Source organism: Trachemys scripta, chromosome 14 (assembly GCF_013100865.1).
Source record: "Trachemys scripta elegans isolate TJP31775 chromosome 14, CAS_Tse_1.0, whole genome shotgun sequence".
Lineage (NCBI taxonomy): Eukaryota > Metazoa > Chordata > Testudines > Emydidae > Trachemys > Trachemys scripta.
The window spans coordinates 2,793,390-2,815,325 of NC_048311.1; the positions used below are offsets into that span (position 1 = coordinate 2,793,390).

The 21,936-nt window shown below is 45.8% G+C and overlaps 2 protein-coding genes across 2 annotated transcripts; both read left to right on the forward strand.

The window, feature by feature from the left end:
- The first annotated feature begins 4,920 nt into the window (after positions 1 to 4,920).
- On the forward strand, positions 4,921 to 5,574 carry LOC117887556 (olfactory receptor 14A16-like). Its single transcript, XM_034790204.1, has one exon. It carries the CDS (start codon positions 4,921 to 4,923, stop codon positions 5,572 to 5,574), a length of 654 nt encoding a protein of 217 aa, XP_034646095.1.
- Positions 5,575 to 17,865: 12,291 nt separating this feature from the next.
- Positions 17,866 to 21,639, forward strand: LOC117887557 (olfactory receptor 14A16-like). The gene is made up of 2 exons (XM_034790205.1): positions 17,866 to 18,775; positions 21,449 to 21,639. The coding sequence occupies exons 1-2, from the start codon at positions 17,866 to 17,868 to the stop codon at positions 21,637 to 21,639; spliced, it is 1,101 nt and encodes a 366-aa protein (XP_034646096.1).
- Positions 21,640 to 21,936: the final 297 nt, after the last annotated feature.

Here is a 21,936-nt window from a genome sequence, read left to right on the forward strand (position 1 = left end):
GTATTGTCTTGATCACCTCTCTAGCCCCTGCTGCCTAGCTGTACTTGTTATCATTTTAGACTGGAATTCTCAAGGGAGTGTAAGGGAGTTAGGCAAACAAGATGTACATGCCTTACTTCCTTAGGTTCCTTTGCGAATCCCACCCTTCATTTTCTGAGATTCAAGAAAAGCCCAGCCCTTGGAAGTAACAAGATAGACACAGGGCTAGATTACAAATTGGTTTAGGCACCTATATATAGATATAGATGCCTATTGGGATTTTCAATACCCCCTAAGCAGGTTAGGCACCTAACTCTCATTGAATGTTCATGGGATTTAGCCAACTAGCTCACTTAGGAGTGTTGATAAATCCTACTGGGTGCTTGTCTCCATCTGTAGGTGCCCAAATCTCTTTGTAATCCTGGCCTACAGGTAACACAGAAGATAGGGTGGAGTCAGGGTACCGGCGGGAGATCCTAGTGTAAGGAGACTGTTGCCCCTTACTAACATTCAGTGGGGGTGTTTTGGTTGGCTAGCTCCCAGCACTAAAAGGGGAAGGGTCATTGGGAAATTAGGACCCTGAGACTGACAGTCCCCAGGAACAATGGCGAAAGGCCAGTGCTCCGGGTCAGCCTGATTGACAGGGCGGGCAGGCTTATCAGCATGACAGGAGGCCAGGGTGGGTCCCGTCCTCCGTGTGAGTTGGAATTGCCTGGGTCAGACTGAGTGGGGCTGAGGTAAGGAGAAAGCAGGGGCCCAAGCTGAGCTGGGGAGCAAAACCGTGCCAGATCCAGAGGGGCCAGAGGCGCAGCCACAGAGCCAGAGACGTAGCCCAGGGAGAGCAGATCCTGTGCTGGGAGCAGAGCTGCAGCCACCAGAGCCAGGTGTGGTGAGCAAGTGGGGCCAGCCAAGGCGGGACCTTGGGCAAAGGGCCCAGCACAGAAAGACACCTCCAGACAAGGGCCCTTGCAGGCCAGACCAGGAGGGGGACCGTAACCTGACGGGGGGCTGAGGCTGGGAAGAAGGGTCCCACCACTCAAAGCCCGGAGGTGTGTGGCCACCACCATTGCAAGTGTCCAACCTGCATCATACCTGCAGCACAGCCAGGGCCTGAGAAGAAAATCTGGGACCTACAAGGAACAGACTGCAAAGTGCCCTGATGTCCAGAGACACTGTTTGTGATGTTCCCTGCCACAGAGCAGGGTGATGTATTTCCTTCAACCTTTCCCATTTTTCCTAATTCTTTTCTTTAGATTAATTGTTAATTAAACAACTTGTATTTGTTTTAAATTGTATGGAATAATCAGTGGGTCAGTGCCCAGTGCAGAGAGAGTACCCCGAAGTGGGGACACCCTAGCCCCTGCCCTAGGTGACCACAGCAGGGTTGGGGATTGAGTCCCCCAGGAATCCTGGGCCCAGCCTTGTTGGGGTTATGAGAACTCTGCCAGACAGGAAAGTGGAAGGGGAGCCCTCAAGGGCAGGGAGGCCTCTGGGTAGAGGAAGTGGAAGCGAGGACTCAGATCCTTTCGCTAGCCCACTTCACCGGGGTAGTGCAGAAGGCAGGAAAGTTCCCCACAATAGCGGGACCATTCCCCCGCTTACACTAGGGCCTCTGCCATGCAGGGGTCAGACAAGGGGATCATAATGGTACCTTTTGCCTTGAAATCCATTAATTTATGAACTTTTGCCTCTGGGCCTCAGCTTCTGAGCTGTGCAGGGCTTCAGGGAGTGAGTCCTGCAAGCCCTTAGGAAATAAAGACCAAAGAATCCTGGTGCTGGAGGATCGAATGAATCGCAAGATGGGAAAAAATCCACAGTGACCAGCACAGTAAGTTCACTATTTCTGTAAAATACTGTTGTGGATTAATATACAGAGAAATGTAAGACCCTAAACATAAATTACAATTTGAACCCTTGAAGACTTCAGCTGTCAATTAAGTCAGACATCTAGACCCAGTCAGAAAAAAATCAGTGCGAAATTTCGACTTTGTATCAAAGCCTGAAATCAGAATTTTTTTCAGTATTTGTCAACCAAAAATGTATTTGTTTTTATCTAATTACTATTATTACCTGGAAATATTAAGTTAAGAACAGAAGAAAATTTTGGTTTTCAGTTTTCCAAATAAATAAATAAATAGGTTTTTGCTAAGTAGAGAATACTCTTTCCCTGAACATATTTGTTTAGTTCAAAATCGCATTTTTGGGGGAAAAAAATGGACGGAAAATCTTTGACCACCCCAAATTGGAAACTAAGCTTTAAAGAAAGGTGGGAACATTATTATTTTTAATAATACAGCAATTTCAAACCTAGTTGTTCTATTGCAACCGTGTTTATTTCTGTTTCAAAGGAATACTTATGGCACGGTAAAATACAAGCAAGCAGCAAAGCCCGCAGATTGTGTTTTATACACACTAGCACTTGTAAACTGAGATGGGTGGAGGGATAGCTCAGTGGTTTGAGCATTGGCCTGCTAAACCCAGGGCTGTAAATTCAATCCTTGAGAGGGCCATTTAGGGATCTGGGGCAAAAATCTGTCTGGGGATTGGTCCTGCTTTGAGCAGGGGGTTGGACTAGATGATCTCCTGAGGTCCCTTCCAACCCTGATATTCTATGATTCAGAGATGTGCCAACAGTCTGAAGCCTCTCTATCTCAGTCCTGCTCAAGACACAGAGAGGGTCAAGGAGGATAGAAGGAAGATCTCCTGCTCGCACCCCATATCCTCTGTCCCACACTGCTGCCAGCTGAACACCAATGCTGTAAACAGGTGCACAGAACATACTGTCAGAGAAAAACAGAGTTCTCACTGTTTGGGTACAGTAAGTCAGATGCTTTATTAACTCTCACAACTGCGCAGAGGGAGAGAGCTACGCAGGTCTCTCAACAGGTAAACAATTACAGAAAGCATTTATACCTTTTGTTACAGACAATAATAAGCAACAACTGCATTTTGTTTATACATAGATGAATCTGATATCTTGTTTTGCTCACTAATGTAGACTCTTAGTCTACATTCCATATTATCTACACAAGGTCGCAGCAACTTCTCACACAGTTCTTTCCCACTCGCCTCACACATTCCTCGCTTCTACAAATCTCGCGTTATTAGGGTTACAGTTAGCCTAACTCTTGCTAACGAACTGTCATGCATTGCACCCCCTTCCTGTCAGTTCTTTCTCTGCTTCCACAATACACATCATAAAACACAGCCCCTCTCTAACCGAGATCACAGTCCTTAGTAGACAACGCAGAGAAAGGCGGGAGAGGAAACAGAGGCACAGGGAGGGTAAGTGACTGCCCAAGGTCACCCAGCAGTCAGTGGCAGAGTCAAGAACAGAACCCAAGTCTCCTGATTGCCACTGACTCGCAGGGCACAGAAATGAAGGTAGAAAGGGAAAGATAAAACAGAGCAGCAACAGAGGGATGCTCCTAGCCCATCATCACACAGAGACACAAGTGCAGCTGGTATTTGCAGCCATGAATCAATCTGTAAGCAGGTAGCAGGCCGTCTCTACACAGAACTCAGTGTGGAATCATCACAGATGAGCTGGCGCTCGGCACGCTGTGTGTGTCTGTGTTGTGTTTCCCTAGGAAGAATGAATCAGGCATTGCTGGTGGTTTGGAAATTTCCTGTCCATGTTGTTACCTTGCTGTTTGTCCTAAGAAAAACTGACTAGAAGGGACTTGGATCATTGAGTCCAATCCCCTGCTCTCACTCTCAACCCAGTCATATAATCCCCGTCAAAAACTGATCCAACCCCGTCTTAACACCAGTTAAGTTTTGTCCCCAACTGCTCCTATTCGGATGCTGTTCCAGATCTTCCCTCCTCTGATGGGGACAAACCTTCTTCTCATTTCCAAGCTGAATTTACTCCTGGCCAATTTATCCCCATTCCTTCTTGTGCTGATATTGTCCTTTAGCATCAATAGCTCTGCTCCCTTCCGCATGTTTACTCCCTTGATGTATTTATAAAGGTTAAATTAGCCAAACTCTTTTAGGCTATGTGTACTCAGCAAGCTAGGGCTGTGAATCACCAGCTTGCATACATGTACTCACCCTAGCTCGACGAGTATAAATAGCAGTGTAGCTGCGATAGCAGGATTGGCAGCATGGCTTAGCCATACTGAGTACAAACCCACCTGAACCCTGGGGGTATGTATTCGGCACAGATTCCCATGCTACCATGGCTATACTACTTTTCAGACTTGTGCTAGCTGTCGTCAAGCTATTGCAGGTAGTGTATGCGATCTGGGAATCACTCTCCCTATTTTGTAGTGTAGATGTAGCCTTATTCCTCTCTCCTCAAATAGCTCTCCATTGTAGCAATAGGATGACCATCATTCCTAAAATCGTTGGGATTGGGATGTAACTTGTTCCATATTTACACTGCATTTTATCAAGCCTCATCATGGACCAGATCCTCAGATCATGGAAAGGGACACAGTAAATGTAAGGGAACTGTGGCAATTTACACTGGTGTGACAATGCTCCTCACTAGTGGTGTCATTGTCAGAGGTGAGGAGGCATGAGCGCTCTAGCCTGACCATTGCCCTTGCCCTTCCTTCCACAGCAGCCCATGATGTACTGAGAAAGAAAATGTCCAACCAAACCACCAAGCCTGACTTCCTTGTCCTGGGATTGTTTTAGGTTCAGGAGCTGTAGATATTACACTCTGTGGTGTTTCTAGGGATTTACCTGGCAGCCCTGGTGAGAAATCTCCTTGTTATTATCCTTGTAGTCGTCGAACACCATCTTCATACCGCCCTGTACTTTTTCCTGATGAATTTGTCCATACTAGACCTCAGATCCATCTTCGTCTCCGTCCCCAAGTCCATGCTCACTTCCCTATTGAATAGCAGGTCGATTTCTTACACTAGATGAGTAGCCCAAGTTTTTCTCTTCATTTTCTTCACTGTGGCTGACTTTGCTTTTCTCACCATCATGGTTTATGACTGCTATGTTGCCCTCTGCCAACCACTGCACTATGAGACTATAATGAACAAGAGAGCTGGTGTCCAAATGGCAGCCAGTGCCTGGATCAGTGGAATTCCCATTTCTACTCTGGAGACTGGGAACATATTTGCATTAACCTTTTGTGGAGGCAACATGGTGGATCAGTTCTTCTGTGAAATCCCCCAGCTGCTCAAGATCGCCTGCTCTGACTCATACATCGGTGAAGTTGTTGTTACTTCTTTTCTCTTGTTCTTAGGCTTAAACTGCTTTGCTTTTATAATTGTGTCATATGTTCAGATCTTCAAAACAGTGCTGAGAATCCCCTCTGAGCGGGACTGGCATAAAGTCTTCTCCACTTGTCCTCCTCACCTCATTGTGATCTCCTTGTTACTTTGCACTGGTACCTTTGTCTACCTGAAACCCACCTCCAGTTCAACATCAGGTCTGGATGTCATGGTGGCTGTTCTCTATTCTGTGGTGCCTCCACTGATGAATCCAGTCATGTACAGCATGAGGAAGAAGGAGATAAAAGTGCCCCGAGGAAACCGACTGAAGGGAAGTTATTCAAGAAGAATACAATTTCCACATTTCTCCCATGACCATGTTTGCATACTGTGCTTCTTTACAGATATAATCAACTGATGACATTATTGTCTCCATGGGAATGTGATGTGCAGTCTTTTTATGCAAAAACTCTATATTCACAGTAGTAATAATCCAGACTAAGTTCACTGAAGTCAGTGGAGTTACTCTAGGTTTACACCAGTGTAAATTATATAAGAATCTATCTATCTATCTATCTATCTATCTATCTATCTATCTATCTATTAAAAAAATAATTGTGAACACAGAGTTGAGGTCACCTAGTGATAGCTCTTGCCGTACCAGAGCATAAAGTTCAGCAACACTTAAACTTTGGAGACCCAAGAAATACAGAGTTAAGGTACATACATGCTCACATAACCTTAACTCTGCCCCCAGGATCTGACAATAGCCACTGGGAATTATCTGCCTGCACTCCAGCTCCATTCACTGTGCTAGCTGTAGCTGTATTGAATAGTGGAGGCTGTAGGTGGGGCAAATTGGTGGAGGTGTGATTTGACATGAGTAGATTTTGGGATTAGCTGAGGACCATCACAGAGCCGTGATTGTGATATAACAAGATCTGGGTCTGAGTCCCCCCATGTGTGTGATAGTGGAGAGAGGTGCACCTGTTCCTTGAGAGTTCCATCTGCATCAGTTCAATACAGAACTGTGTAGGTTGTGTCAGTAGCAGGGCACTGGTTTCTTCTTGCCATGGGTATAGCCAGCAGTGAAGTGGGATACGAGAGCAGGCTGTGGATTTAATGATGGGTAGGGAAGTATAAATTTAGATTTCAGAGTAGCAGCCGTGTTAGTCTGTATCCGCAAAAAGAACAGGAGTACTTGTGGCACCTTAGAGACTAACAAATTTATTAGAGCATAAGCTTTCGTGGACTACAGCCCACTTCTTCGGATGCATACAGAGTGGAATCCATGCATCCGAAGAAGTGGGCTGTAGTCCACGAAAGCTTATGCTCTAATAAATTTGTTAGTCTCTAAGGTGCCACAAGNTAACAAATTTATTAGAGCATAAGCTTTCGTGGACTACAGCCCACTTCTTCGGATGCATACAGAGTGGAATCCATGCATCCGAAGAAGTGGGCTGTAGTCCACGAAAGCTTATGCTCTAATAAATTTGTTAGTCTCTAAGGTGCCACAAGTACTCCTGTTCTTTTTATAAATTTAGATGATCTCCTGTGGGCAGGTGTGAAGGGGCTGTAAAAGGGCATGAAGTGGCTGTTAAACTTCACAGGTGTGGTGTTCCATCAGGGGAGCAGGCTGTGTTTGAGGGCAGGGCAGGTGAAGGTAGCTCCAGTGACAAGGCAGAGTGGAAGTGTGTGCTGTTATATTTGCACCCCGCAGAGATAGACACTGACCCCAAGGAAGCTGACAGGAACCCAGCTGGGTGTTGTGCTCTTTTTATTTTTCTAGCTGCAGAACTGAAAGTAACATGAAAGTGAGGCTGTGTGCTGGGGAGGGGAGAGTGCTCAAACATTGAAAGGCACAGGACATCATGTGTGTTATGAGTGTCGTGAGGCATTGCACAGGGACAAGTAAGTTATGATTATGAAGGCATTTAATTCAAATCTGCATTTCCTTGTTAGAAGCGTGAGTTTAGCTGAACTTGACCTTCTGGACAGGCACGAGCTGTTACTGGGAAACCGTAACTCTCTGTTAATGAAGATTTCAGCCATTTTATTTCCTAATTTTTTAAGAGAAAGAAAGAAAGGAGTTAGTGGTCACTGTGGTGGCTGTAGGTGGCCGTGGATATGGATGATGAGTGAAGCAAAAGGCTTTTTTAAGAACCATCACATTTTTCTGGAAAGGAGCTGTATTCTGTGCACTGCTTGGCCAATCTGGGTTCCCCTCACATCCACCCCCCACATCTCGGTAAGCGCAGCACAAAGCTGGACACAGCCATCTGCAGCAATGCAGGCTCAGAGCGGTGGGAAGTGGCCTGTTCATCTCATTGAGCTGTTCTCAGCAGAGTGAGAAACACTTGCAGAAGACAGTACAGCCTGAAACAATTGATCGGAGAGATGTGAACTGCTCCACTCATATGAATCCCCCAGGTGCCAGCAGGCTGTTCAGTGTGTTGTGGGTACATGTCCCTGTTTGCCTCTTCACAGCTTGACACCCCAAGGGGAGGCGCTTCTCCAGACCCTAGTAACATCGGGAGGGGTGTCTAAGGAGACAGCCTCAGTTCCCTCCCCCCACTCCGCCGCACCGAACGGCAAGGTCAAGGCCCCCAAGATCACAAAAGAGGAAGAGGGAGGGAGCTCGGACCCCCAGAAATGCATCAAGAGCCCCCTCCCCCCAATATTGACACACACAAGAGAGGGGAATGTGGACCTGTCAGGCGTCCTGCCCCTTGTTTTAGTTCTGGATCCAGCAGAGAAGGAGACAGTCACACAGGCTGAGAGAGCGCTGATGGAAACACAGCAGGGTGCTCTACTAGCTTTTACAAAACTGAAACTAATAGGTAAGTGTGGCTTTTTGCTGGGGAGGGGAGAGAGTATAGAGATCCCTGAACACTGAAAGAAACAGGACATCAACCCATCTGTTGTCCCAGCCCCCCTGTCACTCACCCTCATGTCCCCCCTTACCAGTGTCCCACCCCTCCTCATCTCCTGACCCCCAACCCACCTCCTACCCACCCTCCCTTTCCATCCTCTTCCCCATAATCACCCCTCTCCTTGCTGCCCCAAAAATCCTTCTTCCAAAATTCCCACACCCATCATCCTCTCCTCCCAGCAGGTAAGTACGTTTCAAAAATAGTTTCAGCACCTCTTAAATATCCTGCTGTGCTCAGGTGACATTTCCCCAAAATTCAAAACCTTCAGACAGAGCCAGATGCCTCCTGTTCTTAGTTTCAGATTTCTGCTCAGGGTTAGATCTCAACTCAAAGTGCCCAGCTGGCATGCAGTTTTGCCAGCCAAAACATTCCACCTTATTGGTAGCTTTCAACCAGCTCATCCTCTCCCCATGCATGTGCCCATGTAATTCATTCTGCACAACTCCAAGCAGTTCTGAGGCTGAAGGGCCCAACTGAGAGCTAAACTCTGGCTAATAACACTGTAACTTTATTTCCCCCAAAGAGCTGCTGGGGTGACCCTTGAGTACTGGAAATGCTCCCTGCTGTGAGGATCTGAGACCTGGTTTGATCTCTATCTGAGCACAAAAAATCAGCACGAAAACACACTAACGTTAAGAAAAGTTAGAAGTAACTCCTTTGGAGTCAATGGGGCTGATTTCCTCTCACTCACCCTGATGTAAAACAGGAGTAACTCCATTGCAGTCAAGGAGCCTGATTCCCCCATTACTCTCTACAGGGTAAGTCCATGGTGTTACAATGGACTATGTCTGGTCTAAGGAAAAGGAGATTCAGGCCCTTTGACTCCAGCCCCTGCTGCATCCTCCACCCACTGAACCCCCTTATCCTACTCCCTGAGTGTTTCCCTCCCTCTGCCTCACACAGCTCAGACCCCCAAACAAACACCCACAACCCCTAATCCCCTCCCTCCCTCTAACAACGCTCCACCCCACAGACCCTCTCAGCCAGGGCTGGCTCCAGGGTTTTTGCCGCCCAAAGTGGCAGGGGAAAAAAAAAAAGCCGTGATCAGTTCCAAACACCTGCCCATTCTCTCCTCCTTCTCCCCATTAGCAAACCCTGGCCACCATTTCCTTCCTTCCCCACTCTCATTTTTCCTCTGCCTGGACCAGTCACTTTTCTGAACAGTATTTCCAGGGTGGCCTCTGACCAGCCCCACCTAGTACACACCTAACCTGGGGAACTCACTGCCACAAGGTATCGCTGAGACAAAATGACCAGCAGGGTAAGACACTGACAGGGATCGTGAAAGCCTTCACAGTTACATTCTATCAGAGAATGAATTAAACCACCATGGTGCAGGTCTCCAACCAGCCACTCACTCACAGGGTATTTCCCTGATGTGGAGGTTAGTGCAGAATTTTCCATTCGGGGGTTTCCTGCCCCTCCCCCTACAGTAGCTGCCACTGGTCCCTCCAGGAGTCACTGCTCTGAGCAGGGCTGTTTCCAGGAGCCTGGGGAAAGAGGCAAATTTATTCCCATAAAGCTCTGCTGACTGTCAGGGCTGGATTCAGACACTCCAGGGCCATGCAAGAGACTCTGCCCCCTTGATCCAATGTCCCACGTGGATTGTCACTGGCAGGAGGCAGGAGGCCCTCAAAGAGAGTCTGGGACAGTGGCATAGGAACCCCGCTCTGTCCCAGAAGAGGAGCAGACTAGATGATCATAATGGTCCCTTCTGACCTTAAAGTCTATGAGTCTATGAGACTGTCCCCCAACCCCTTGGGATCAGCATGGTGCCCACAGAGAGGCAGGGGCCAGTCGTGGTACTCTGAGTCCTTACCTCCCCAGCCAGGGTGTATCTGCTTGGGTGAGGGGGTCAGGACTGCTGTGCTCTTCCCCTCCTCCTGCACACTGAGCCCCCTGCTGATGTGACTTTGGTGGAGTCCTCCAGAGCAGTGGGTATGGAAATTCATACCCCACGTTGATATCTGTGGCAGTTCCTTTCTCCCAGAACCATTGTCTCAGGCTCTCTTCAGACTCAGGCAAATGATACTGCAGATGTTGCAGTGGGTCAGATCTCCCCATCCCATCCCTATTGTTCCAGGCTGTGGGTGATGCAGTATCTGTTGCTGGCCCCTGTCAGAGCCAGGGCACTGGACTCTGGTGATTCCTATATGCCTGTAGAACACAGGCAAATTCTGTTTCGGAAAAAAAAGACAAATATTTCATCCAGATCTATGAACATTCATTAAGAGCTCAAATAAAACTGAATCATGGATCATCTCTAAATAAAAATTTCATAATGAATTTTTCATCCAGTCTCAATTATTATGCCCCAGATTTTGGTAAAGTGAGGCACAGAGAGTTGAAGTAACATAGCTGCATAGCTAGGCTTAGATTACAGGAGTTCTTGGCATTTTGTGACCTCCTCTCTCTAGATGCCTGGCTGTACTAGTTATGGTTTCCGGCTGGGTTTCTCAAGGGAATCTAAGGCCTGGTCTACACTATGAGTGTAGGTCTAATTTAGCAGCGTTAAATCGAATTGAGTCTGAATACGTCCACACGACGAAGCCCTTTTTTTCTACTTAAAGGGCCCTTTAAACCGATTTCTTTACTCCACCTCCAATGAGGGGATTAGTGCTGAAATTGACCTTTCCGGGTCGGACTTGGGGTAGTGTGGACGGAATTCGACAGTATTGGCCTCCGGGAGCTATCCCAGAGTCTTCATTGTGACCGCTCTGTACAGCACTTTCAACTCAGATGCACTGACCAGGTAGACAGGAAAAGGCCCGCGAACGTTTGAATTTCATTTCCTGTTTGCCCAGCATGGAGAGCACAGGTGACCATGCAGAACTCATCAGCACAGGTAACCATGATGGAGTCCCAGGATCGCAAAAGAGCTCCAGCATGGACCGAACGGGAGGTACGGGATCTGCTCGCGATATGGGGAGATGAATCAGTGCTAGCTGAACTCTGTTGCAGTAAACGAAATGCCAAATCATTAGAAAAAGTCTCAAAGGGGATGAAGGACAGAGGTCATAACAGGGACGCACAGCAGTGCCGCGTGAAAATTAAGGAGCTAACGCAAGCCTACCACAAAGCCAGAGAGGCAAACGGAAGGTCCGGGGCAGAGCCGCAGAAATGCCACTTCTACGCGGAGCTGCATGCCATTCTAGGGGGTGCAGCCACCACTACCCCAACCCTGTACTTTAACTCCATCAATGGAGAATCACACAACACAGAAGCGGGTTTGGGGCACAAGGAAGATGATGATGAAGACAATGAAGATAGCTCACAGCAAGGAAGCAGAGAAACCGGTTTTCCCAGCAGCCAGGATTTGTTTATCACCCTGGACCTGGAACCAGTAACCCCTGAACTCACCCAAGGTGTGCTCCCAGACCCTGAGGGCACACAAGGGAGCTGGTGAGTGTTCCTTTGTAAATATTACACACGGTTTAAAAGCAAGTGTGTTTAATGATTAATGATTAATTTGCCCTGGCAATTGCAGCCAGTACAGCTACTGGAAAAGTCTGTTAACATGTATGGAGATGGAGCGGAAATGCTCCAGGGACATCTCCAGAAAGCTCTCCTTCATGTACTCCCAAAGCCTTTGCAAAAGGTTTCTGGGGAGGGCTGCCTTATCCCGTCCGCCTTGGTAGGACACCATGCCAGGCCAGTAGCATGTAGTCTGGAATCATTGCATAATAAAGCATGGTAGCGTATGGTCCTGTTGTTTGCTGGTATGCAGACAACATCCATTCCTTATCTCTCTGGGTTATCCTCAGGAGAGTGATATCATTCACGATCACCTGGTTGAAATGGGGTGATTTTATTAAGGGGACATTCAGAGGTGCCCGTTCCTGCTCAGCTGAACAGAAATATTGCCCGCTGTTAGCCACGCAGTGGGGGGAAGCGGTGAAGTGATCATCCCAGATAATTGGGTGTGTGTAGGGGGGTGTTTAGTTGGGTTTGTGTGTGTGTTATGAAGGTTAAAAAAGCCAAAAGACTGTGGCTTACCATAGCTGCCTGCAAGCCGAATTCTGTTGCTTGGCACTGCGTGAGTGATCTCTCACACCAAACCGGCAGGCCCTCAATATAAGAGGAAAAATGCGACCTTGTAACAAAAGCACATGTGCTGTGTAATCTGAACAGCAAAATTTAACATGAAAGAGTGTACCCATTGTTCTCTAAAATGTGTCTTTTTAACCACCTCTCTCTTTTCCTCCACCAGCTGCAAATGTTTCTCCTTCGCAGAGGCTAGTGAAGATTAGAAAGAGAAAACGGCGGACTCGGGATGATATGTTCTCGCAGCTCCAGATGTCCTCCCACGCTGACAGAGCACAGCAGAATGCGTGGAGGCAGACAATGTCAGAGTGCAAAAAAGCACAGTATGAACGAGAGGAGAGGTGGCAGACTGGAGAGAGCAAGTGGCGGGCTGAAGAGGATAGGTGGTGTCAGATTGCTGACAGAAGGCAAGAGTCGATGCTTTGGCTGCTGGAGCATCAAACTGATATGCTCCAGCGTATGGTTGAGCTGCAGGAAAGGCAGCAGGAGCAGAGATCGCCGCTACAGCCCCTGTGTAACCAACAGCCCTCCTCCCCAAGTTCTGCAGCCTCTTCACCCAGATCCCCAAGAACGCTGTGGGGGTGCCTCCGGCCACCCAGCCACTCCACCCCAGAGGATTGCCCAAGCATCAGAAGGCTGGCCTTCAATAAGTGTTAAAGTTTTAAAGTGCAGTGTGTCCTTGTTCTTCCCTCCTCCCCCACCCCACCTGGCACTTCCCTCCTCCCCCACCCCTCCCAGGCTACCTTGGCAGTTATCCCTCTATTTGTGTGATGAATTAATAAAGAATTCATGAATGTGAAGTAACAATGACTTTATTGCCTCTGCAAGCAGTGCTCGAAGGGGGGAGGGAGGGTGGTTAGCTCACAGGAAAGTAGAGTAAACCGGGGAAGGGAGGGAGCGTGTTTCATCAAGGAGAAACAAACAGAAGTTTCACACCGTAGCCTGGCCAGTCACAAAACTGGTTTTCAAAGCTTTTCTGTTGCGCACCACACCCTGCTGTACTCTTCTAACTGCCCTGGTGTCTGGCTGGACGTAATCAGCGACCAGGCAAATTGCCTCAACCTCCCACCCCGCCATAAATGTCTCCCCCTTACTCTCACAGATATTGTGGCGTGCACAGCAAGCAGCAATAACCATGGGGATATTGGTTTCGCTGAGGTCTATCCGAGTCAGTAAACTATGCCAGCGCGCTTTTAAATATCCAAATGCACATTCTACCACCATTCTGCACTTGCTCAGCTTATAGTTGAACAGGTCCTGACTCCTGTCCAGGCTGCCTGTGTACGGCTTCATGAGCCATGGCATTAAGGGGTGAGCTGGATCCCCAAGGATAACTATAGGCATTTCAACATCCCCAACGGCTATTTTTTGGTCCGGGAAGAAAGACCCTTCCTCCAGCTTTTGAAACAGACCAGAGTTCCTGAAGACACGAGCATCATGTACCTTTCCCAGCCATCCCACGTTGATGTTAGTGAAACATCCCTTTTGATTCACCAGGCCTTGCAGCAGCATTAAAAAGTACCCTTTCCAGTTCATGTACTTGGTGGCTTGGTGCTCCGGTGACAAGATAGGGATATGGGTTCTGTCTATTGCCCCACCACAGTTAGGGAATCCCATTGCAGCAAAGCCATCCACTATGACCTGCATGTTTCCCAGAGTCACTACCCTTGATACCAGCAGGTCTTTGATTGCGTTGGCAACTTGGATCACAGCAGCCCCCATAGTATATTTTCCCACTCCAAATTGATTCCCAACTGACCGGTAGCTGTCTGGCGTTACAAGCTTCCAAAAGGCTATCGCCACTCGCTTCTCAACTGTGAGGGCTGCTCTCATCTTGGTATTCTGGCACTTCAGGGCAGGGGAAAGCAACTCATAAAGTTCCATGAAAGTGCCCTTATGCATGCGAAAGTTTCGCAGCCACTGGGAATCGTCCCACACCTGCAACACGATGCGGTCCCACCAGTCTGTGCTTGTTTCTCTTGCCCAGAATCGGCGTTCCACGGCATGAACCTGCCCCAGTAACACCATGATTTGCACATTGCTGGGGCCTGTACTTTGTGAGAGGTCTATGTCCATGTCAATTTCCTCATCACTCTGTCGCTGCGCTGCAGTTGCCTCCTCACCTGGTTTTGCCTTGGCAGGTTCTGGCTCTGCATATACTCCAGGACAATCCGCGTGGTGTTCATAGTGCTCATAATTGCTGCGGTGATCTGAACGGGCTCCATGATCCCAGTGCTATGGCGTCTGGGCTGAAAAAAGGCGCGAAACTATTGTCTGACAGAGGGAGGGGCGACTGACAACATGGCTTACAGGGAATTAAAATCAACAGAGGTAGCTGTGCTTCAGGAAGAAACACAAACAATTGTCACACAGAGTGGCCCCCCCAAAGATTGAACTCAAAACCCTGGGTTTAGCAGGCCATTGATTTCATGGCGGGAGGGGGAAGCAAATGAATACAGAGCAAATCTGGTCCATCTATCTTTTACATCTTAGGCTGGCAGCAGACGGTGCAGCATGACTGATAGCCATCGGCATCTTCTGGGTGCTTGGCAGAAGATGCTGAATTACAACTGCTAGCCATCATTGTCAAGATGGTGCAATAGGACTGCCGGCAGGACTGAGTCTCCAGGAGAGAAAACATGTCTGCTCAGGCGCCTCTGACTGAACTCACTGAGGAGTACGATGACGACGGATACCAGTCGTAATACACCATCTACTGCCAAAAGGCAAGGAGCTGCTGCTGTATAGCAATGCAGTCAAACATCTGCCAGCACCCAAATTGCCAATGAAGGCTACCAGTCATCCTGCACCGTCTACTGCCAAAAGGCAATTAGCTGCTGCTGTGTAGCAATGCAGTACCACGTCTGCCGGCACCCAGCTGACATATGGTGACGGTGAGCTGAGCTAAGCTGAGCTGAGTGGACTCCATGCTTGCCGTGGTATGTCGTCTGCACAGGTAACCCAGGAAAAAAGGCGTGAAATGATTGTCTGCCGTTGCTCTCATGGGGGTGGGGAGGGCTGACGATATGTACCCAGAATCCCACGTGACACTGTTTTTGACTCATCAGGCATTAGGATCTCAACCCAGAATTCAAATGGGCGGCGGAGACTGCGGGAACTGTGGGATAGCTACCCACAGTGCAACGCTCCAGAAGTCGATGCTAGCCTCGGTACTGTGGACTCAGTCCGCCGACTTAATGCACTTAGAGCATTTTATGTGGGGACACACACAATTGACTGTATAAAAACGATTTCTAAAAAACTGGCTTCTATAAATTCGACCTAATTTCGTAGTGTAGACATACCCTAAGGGAGTTAGGAGCCTAAGATGTACATGCCAGCCTTCATTATCTGAAATCAAGGAGAAGCCCAGGCCTTGGAAGTTAACAAGAGACACAGGGCCAGGATTACAAAGGGGTTTAGGCCGCTAAAGAAGGAGATTGCTGCCTATTGGAATTTACAATAACATCTAAGCAGGTTAAGCTCTGAACTCCCACTATGGGACTTAGCCACCTAGCTCATTTAGGAGCATTGATCAATCCCCGTAGGTGCCTGTCTCCATCTTTGTAATCCTGGCCCACAGGTAACACAGAAGCTGGGCTGGAATGAGGGAACACTGGGGGAGATTGTGGGCCCCGTGCTATGTGGGGGCCAGACTTGAGGGACAGAATGGCTCTTTTGGCTTTATCACCTAGGCATCTATGCACCTGCCTCTGGGCCTCTGCTGCTGAGCTGTGCAGGGCTCCAGGGAGTGAGTCCTGCTAGCCCTTAGGAAATAGACATGAATAAATCACTTTCCAACAGCATCGGTCCCTTAACACCAGTGATGCTAAAAGCCAGCGACACAAAGCTCATCTGCAGAGAGCAACAGTTCTATCATTTCAGTCTAGTTCTATCAATTCAGGCTCAGAATGAAGGGGGAAAGGATTCTCGGATTCCTGTGCCTTTAGCTTCTAGATTCTGGTATATAGACAGATATTGACTAAAGAATCCTGGATGACCGAATGTGTCATATGTTGGGGAAAAAACCACAAAGATCAGTACAATAAGTTTGCTATTTCAATTAAATATGTTGGGGGATCATCATACAGGGGAAAATTAAGATGATAAAAAATAAAACATTATGAACTCATTAAGACTTTTACTCTCAGTTTAATCAAATACCTGTTGCTGATTGGAATTTTTCCACCCTTTGGGAAAATTTTGTCTTTTCACTGAAAACCCCAAATCATTTTCCCCCCCAGTTTTTGGCAAATGACAAATTTCTGTTGAAAACTGATTTTTTTTTAAATCACAAAACTAAAATAGTTTGTTTTTTGAGTTTTCATTTTCTTTGCAAAAGAATCCCAAAATCATTGAGGGAAGCAGACATATTCTAAAATTTTGTTGTTGGTGATGTTTAGCTGAAAAACCAAACTCCATTAAAAATAACACAGCTGAAAATTTCCAACCAGCCGTAAATTTTAAATAAACTGGGGAACATTAATATTTCTTGTAAAAGCTTGATTTCAAGCCCATTTATTCTATTGCATCTGTGTGATTTCTCTTTCAAAGGGATAGTTGTGTAGAGGTAACAATTAAATAATCAGCAAAGTTGGCAGCACACACAATGTTTTATACAGACTAGTCTCTTTAAACCCCGGTTTTGAGTTGAACCAAGCAGTCAAAGCCTGTCTATCCTGACCCCGTTCAAGGACATAGGGAGCTCACTGGGAGTAGAACCCAGACCTCCTGGCCTAGCTCCACACTGCTGCCGGTTGAGTATAAACGGTGTAAATGGTTGTGCAACACTTACACCAGAGTAATGCATGGGGCTATGTTTTCAAAGGTATTTAAGCTCCTATTGGGATTTTCAGAAGCACCTAGGAGCTTACAACTTGTTGACTTAAAGGGGTTTTGGGGGCCTAGATGCTTTTGAAAATCCCACTAGGTGCCTCAATATCTTTAAAAATCTGCCCCACAGCCCTTCTCCGAAAGCCCTTACAGTCATAGTAGACATGGCAGAGAAAGGAGAGGGGGGTGAAGCAGAATCACAAAGAGAGGAAATGACTGGTCCATGGTCACACAATAGGTCACTGGCTGAGACAAGAATAGAGCCAAAGTGTCCTGGCAACCGCTGTACCACAGAGCACAAAGTAAGTGATATAACATAGCGATGATGGAAGGATGCTGCTAGCCCATTGCTACATGCATGCAGAAGTGCAGCTGGAAGTTGGTGCCATAAATCAATTTGGAAGCAGGCAGCTGGCTGTCTAGGCACAGAGCTTGGGGTAGAAATATTACAGAGGAACTGCTACTTAGGATGCTGGAGGAGTCTACATCATATTGCCCTGCAAAGTGGGAATCAGGTTGTGTTGGCATTTTAGTCTATTAGTTTCATGCCCAAGTTGTGAGCTTGGTGATGGTCACAATGGAGGGACCTTCTCTGCAAGAATTCTTGGATTTGGGGTGTGCTTTGTTCCATCCTTCATACTGCATTTTATCAAGCCACATCTTGGGCTAAATCCTCAGACCACGTAAAGTGATGAAGCTCTGTTGAGTTTAAAGAGGGTTACATTAGTGTGATAACATGACTGATTGATTGTCAGAGGTGAGGAGCACTAACAATAACTAGTCACTGTAATGAGATATTAGGGAAAGGAGAAACAGGGCCATTCTCTCTCTCACTCTAATCCTGACCATTGTCCTTCTCATTCCCTCCACAGTCATCACACAGCGTACTGAGGAAGAAAATGTCCAACCAAACTGCCATAACTGAATTCCTTCTCCTGGGATTCTCTGACATTTGGGAATTGCAGATTTTACACTTTTTGGTGTTTCTACTCCTTTACCTGATATCCTTTCTGGAGAATCTTCTCATCATCACAGCCATAGCCCTTGACCACCACCTTCACAATCCCATGTACTTCTTTCTGATGAATCTTTCCATCCTAGACTTTGGCTCCATCTCTGTCACCATCCCCAAATCCATGGTCAATTCCCTCATGAACACCAGATTGATTTCTTATTCTGGATGTGTCACCCAAGTCTTTTTTTACATATTCTTTGCTTCAGCAAATTTTGCCTTACTGACCATCATGGCGTATGATCGATACATCGCTATCTGCCAACCACTGCACTATGAGATAGTGATGACCAGGAGAGCTTGTGTCCAAATGGCAGCCATTGCCTGGATCAGTTGTATACTTTACTCTGCATTGCACACCGGGAACACGTTTGCGATATCCTTCTGTGGAGGCAACATGGTGGATCAGTTCTTCTGTGAAATCCCCCAGCTCCTCCACCTCGCCTGCTCTGACTCAGACCTCGGTGAAGTTGTTCTTATTTCTCTTTGTGTGCCTTTATGTTTAATCTGCTTTGCTTTTATAACTGTGTCATATTATCAGATCTTCAAAACAGTGCTGAGAATCCCTTCTGAGCAGGGCCGGCATAAAGCCTTCTCCACCTGCCTCCCTCACCTCATTGTGGTCTCCTTATTCCTATTCACTGGCATCTTTGCCTTCCTGAAACCCACCTCCAACTCAACCTCAGATCTGAATCTCTTGGTGGCTGTTCTCTATTCTGTAATGCCCCCAATAATGAATCCGGTCATCTACAGCTTCAGAAACAAGGACATGAAAGGTGCACTGAATAAACTGATAGGTTGGAGGTTATTCAGGAAGAATAAAATGTCTATATTTCTACACTGATCACAGTTTCATTCTGTGTTTCTTTATAAATATAATCTGCTGTTGACATTATTGCCTTCATGAGAACATACTGTGCAATCAGTTTATGCAGAATTGAGTATTTACACTAATAAAAATCCAGACAAACATAAGTCAAGAAAAAAAGTAGTTATTATCTATCTATCTATCTATCTATGTATTGCTAGCCATCACCATTCTACGTGATAATCTTGCACTTAAAATCAGTAGCCATAGGAAAGTCCCTACTGAGTTCTCTGGCTCTTCTTATTTTTCAGGATAATAACTGACCAATGTATCAATACATTTCTTCTTTGGGTTTTTTTTTGTTCGTCAGATTTTTAATTTATTTTTGTTCAGTTGTTTGTTGGTTTTATTTGATGCTTTGTTCCAGGTGGGTTTGCAGGTAGGAAGGCCTGGAGAGATATTGAGTGTTTGGTAAGACAGGATTTTCAATGTTTGCCTTTTCTTGAGAGTGCTCATATGTCATATCTTTGATGGTGTGGAAGTAGAAAAAAAACTGACAGGGATTTAAAGGGGATTTCAATGCAAACAGTCCCATCTATGAGCAAGAACTGTGTGAAAAGTTGTTGCAACTTTGAGTTAAATAAATGAAATGTAGACTATAGTTTAAATTGGTGAAAAAAAATAAAATATCAGGATGACCTATGTATAAACAAAGTGCAGCTGTTGCCCATTATTGTTTGTAACAAAAGGTATAAATGCTTGCTGTAATTGTTTATCTGATCAGAGACCTGTTTAGCTCTCTCCCTCCACGCAATTGCTAGAGATAATAAAGTATCTGACTTGCTGCACCCAACCTGAGACAATGGGGTTTTCTGAGTGAGCTGAAGGTTTGCTTCCCACAATGATAAAAGGGTGCAAAAGAAGTTTCTGCATGGCTAAGTTCCTCCTGAAATGATTATGTATATACTCTTGGGATATTATTGTATTATTAATGACGTGTTAGGGGACAAAAAGACTCAGGAAGCTGTCTTTTATTATTTTAACCTGAAGAAGAGCTCCGTGTAGCTCGAAAGCTTTTCCCTCTCTCCAACAGAAGATGATCCAATAAAAGATATTACCTCACCCATCTTCTCTATGTAAGAACTGTGTCATTCTTGCTATGGTGCAAACACTGTTTTGAAGAGAAACTTTTTCCAGTGTTTCTAAAGAAAATTAACTTGGGATAATAAGGCCAAATTTGGATCCTATTGAAGTCACTGAGGTTTAGCCGCTCTCTTCAAAGAAATTAGGATTTGGCCAATAGCCGATATACACAAGGATCCAGAATTGGCTGACAGACCCCTGGAGAAAGTGAGTGTGACAGAAATGTAAGGGTCTAATATCCCAACTCATCTAAACCAGCATCAATATAGAGTAGACCTATTGACATCATCAATTTAATACTGATAAGGTTCTGGCCCAAAGTCTCTGGGCTCCACTCAGTAGTGACATAAACACTGGTGTGAGTTACTTGCTTGGGGTCATTTTGTTCTAGCCTTGGTGTAAGTGGAAATGTGCCATCACGTAGAATAATAGAATATTAGTGTTGGAAGAGACCTCAGAAGAACATCTAGTCCAATCCCCTGCCCAAAGAGAACCAACACCAACAAAATTATCCCAGCCAAGGCTGCATGCACTGATCTGGTGTTCCATATGGTATCCCATATAGCTCTACTCACTTCCAAGCTGAGAAAGGATCTCAGAAGTTATTCGTATTACAATACCATCTTTGTGCATGATTCTGTATTCTACATATATGACAGGAGAAGAAATGGTCCTATCTGTCTGTCTGTCTATCTAATCACATGATCTGTTTTTCTCTAACACACAACCTCATTTAGTCATAATGATAGATTACTATTTCAGTGTGAATTATGTTAGCTAGCAAGCTAGATAACAAATAATCTATGAAAATTATGGCGCTTCTTTTCCTGTTAATGATTGTCTTTGTCCACATCACAATTTTCTTGTAAGTACTCCTTATTAAACTTTATTTAGCAAAGATTTTTATGACTATATCTTACTTCATCACTCATTTACAAACAACTCATCAAAAGTATTTGGTGTTTGGACTTCGAGCTGTTTTGACTGGATACATTTTAAACATGCTGTGTTTTGTTTCTCTGAATAAATGAAAGTATCACACATGGGTTCCTGAAAAATCAAGGGGCTAATTCTCAGCTGGTTTAAATTGTCATAGCTCTGTTGAAGTTAATAGATCTCTGAGAATTTATACCAGCTGAGGATCTGGTCCAAAAACTCATGATTATGAAATTAAAAGTCACTTTGAATAATCTGTAAAAAAGGCCCTGATTCTGCAGCCACTTCAGCACATTTTAAACTTTAAACACATGAGTGGCCCTATTGAAGGTTTAAAGAAAAACTTATACTTAAGTCCCTGTTGGTTATGGGTTAGGGTTATGGATAGGGCTTAAGGTTAACACCAAGCTGGTGTCAGACCCTGACATGGTGCAAGTTACTCTCCTTTCCCAATCAAATAAAGCCTTGCAATTGGTGCACTGGAATTATTCTTCCTTTCTGGGTTTTGGATTATTAACATGAAAAAACAGTTTATCTCAAAACCAGAATCTCTGGGTCTTCTCCTCCAAACTCACCAGTCCAGTATGCCCTTTCAACTCCAACCTCTCCCTCCTGGACGTCCTGCTCACCAGCATGGTCAACCCAATGGTGAGCAACTGGGAGATGATTTCCTGCCCTATCTACCATGCTCAGGCCTACTTCCACTTCTTGATGGACTGCATGGTGTTCTTCCTCTTTGATGTCATGTCCTTAGACTTCTATCTGGCCATCTGATACCTGGTGCAATACGTCACTATTGTGAGCAATCATATCTTCCTCTGGCTGTTGGCTGCCTCATGGTGAGGGGTAACATTTGCAAAAGCATTTATGTGACAAGGTTCCATTTTAAAAAATGCCTTAGTCACTCAGGCCAGATTTTTAAAGGTATTTAGGTGTGTTGTGAGATTTTCAACAACATCTTATCACTTATCACCCATTGATTTCTATAGTTATTAAGCACCTAGGTTCTTTAGGTAATCATTCATAGGCACCTAAATACTTTTAAAAATCTGGCTGTATTATATTTATAAG

Excerpts from the sequence above, each read along its gene's own strand:
- LOC117887556 (XM_034790204.1), top strand. The coding sequence starts at position 4,921 with ATGGTTTATGACTGCTATGTTGCCCTCTGCCAACCACTGCACTATGAG.
- LOC117887557 (XM_034790205.1), top strand. The coding sequence starts at position 17,866 with ATGTCCAACCAAACTGCCATAACTGAATTCCTTCTCCTGGGATTCTCT. Across the intron at positions 18,776-21,448 it reads TGCACTGAATAAACTGATAG|TATGCCCTTTCAACTCCAAC; the intron begins GTTGGAGGTTAT and ends TCACCAGTCCAG.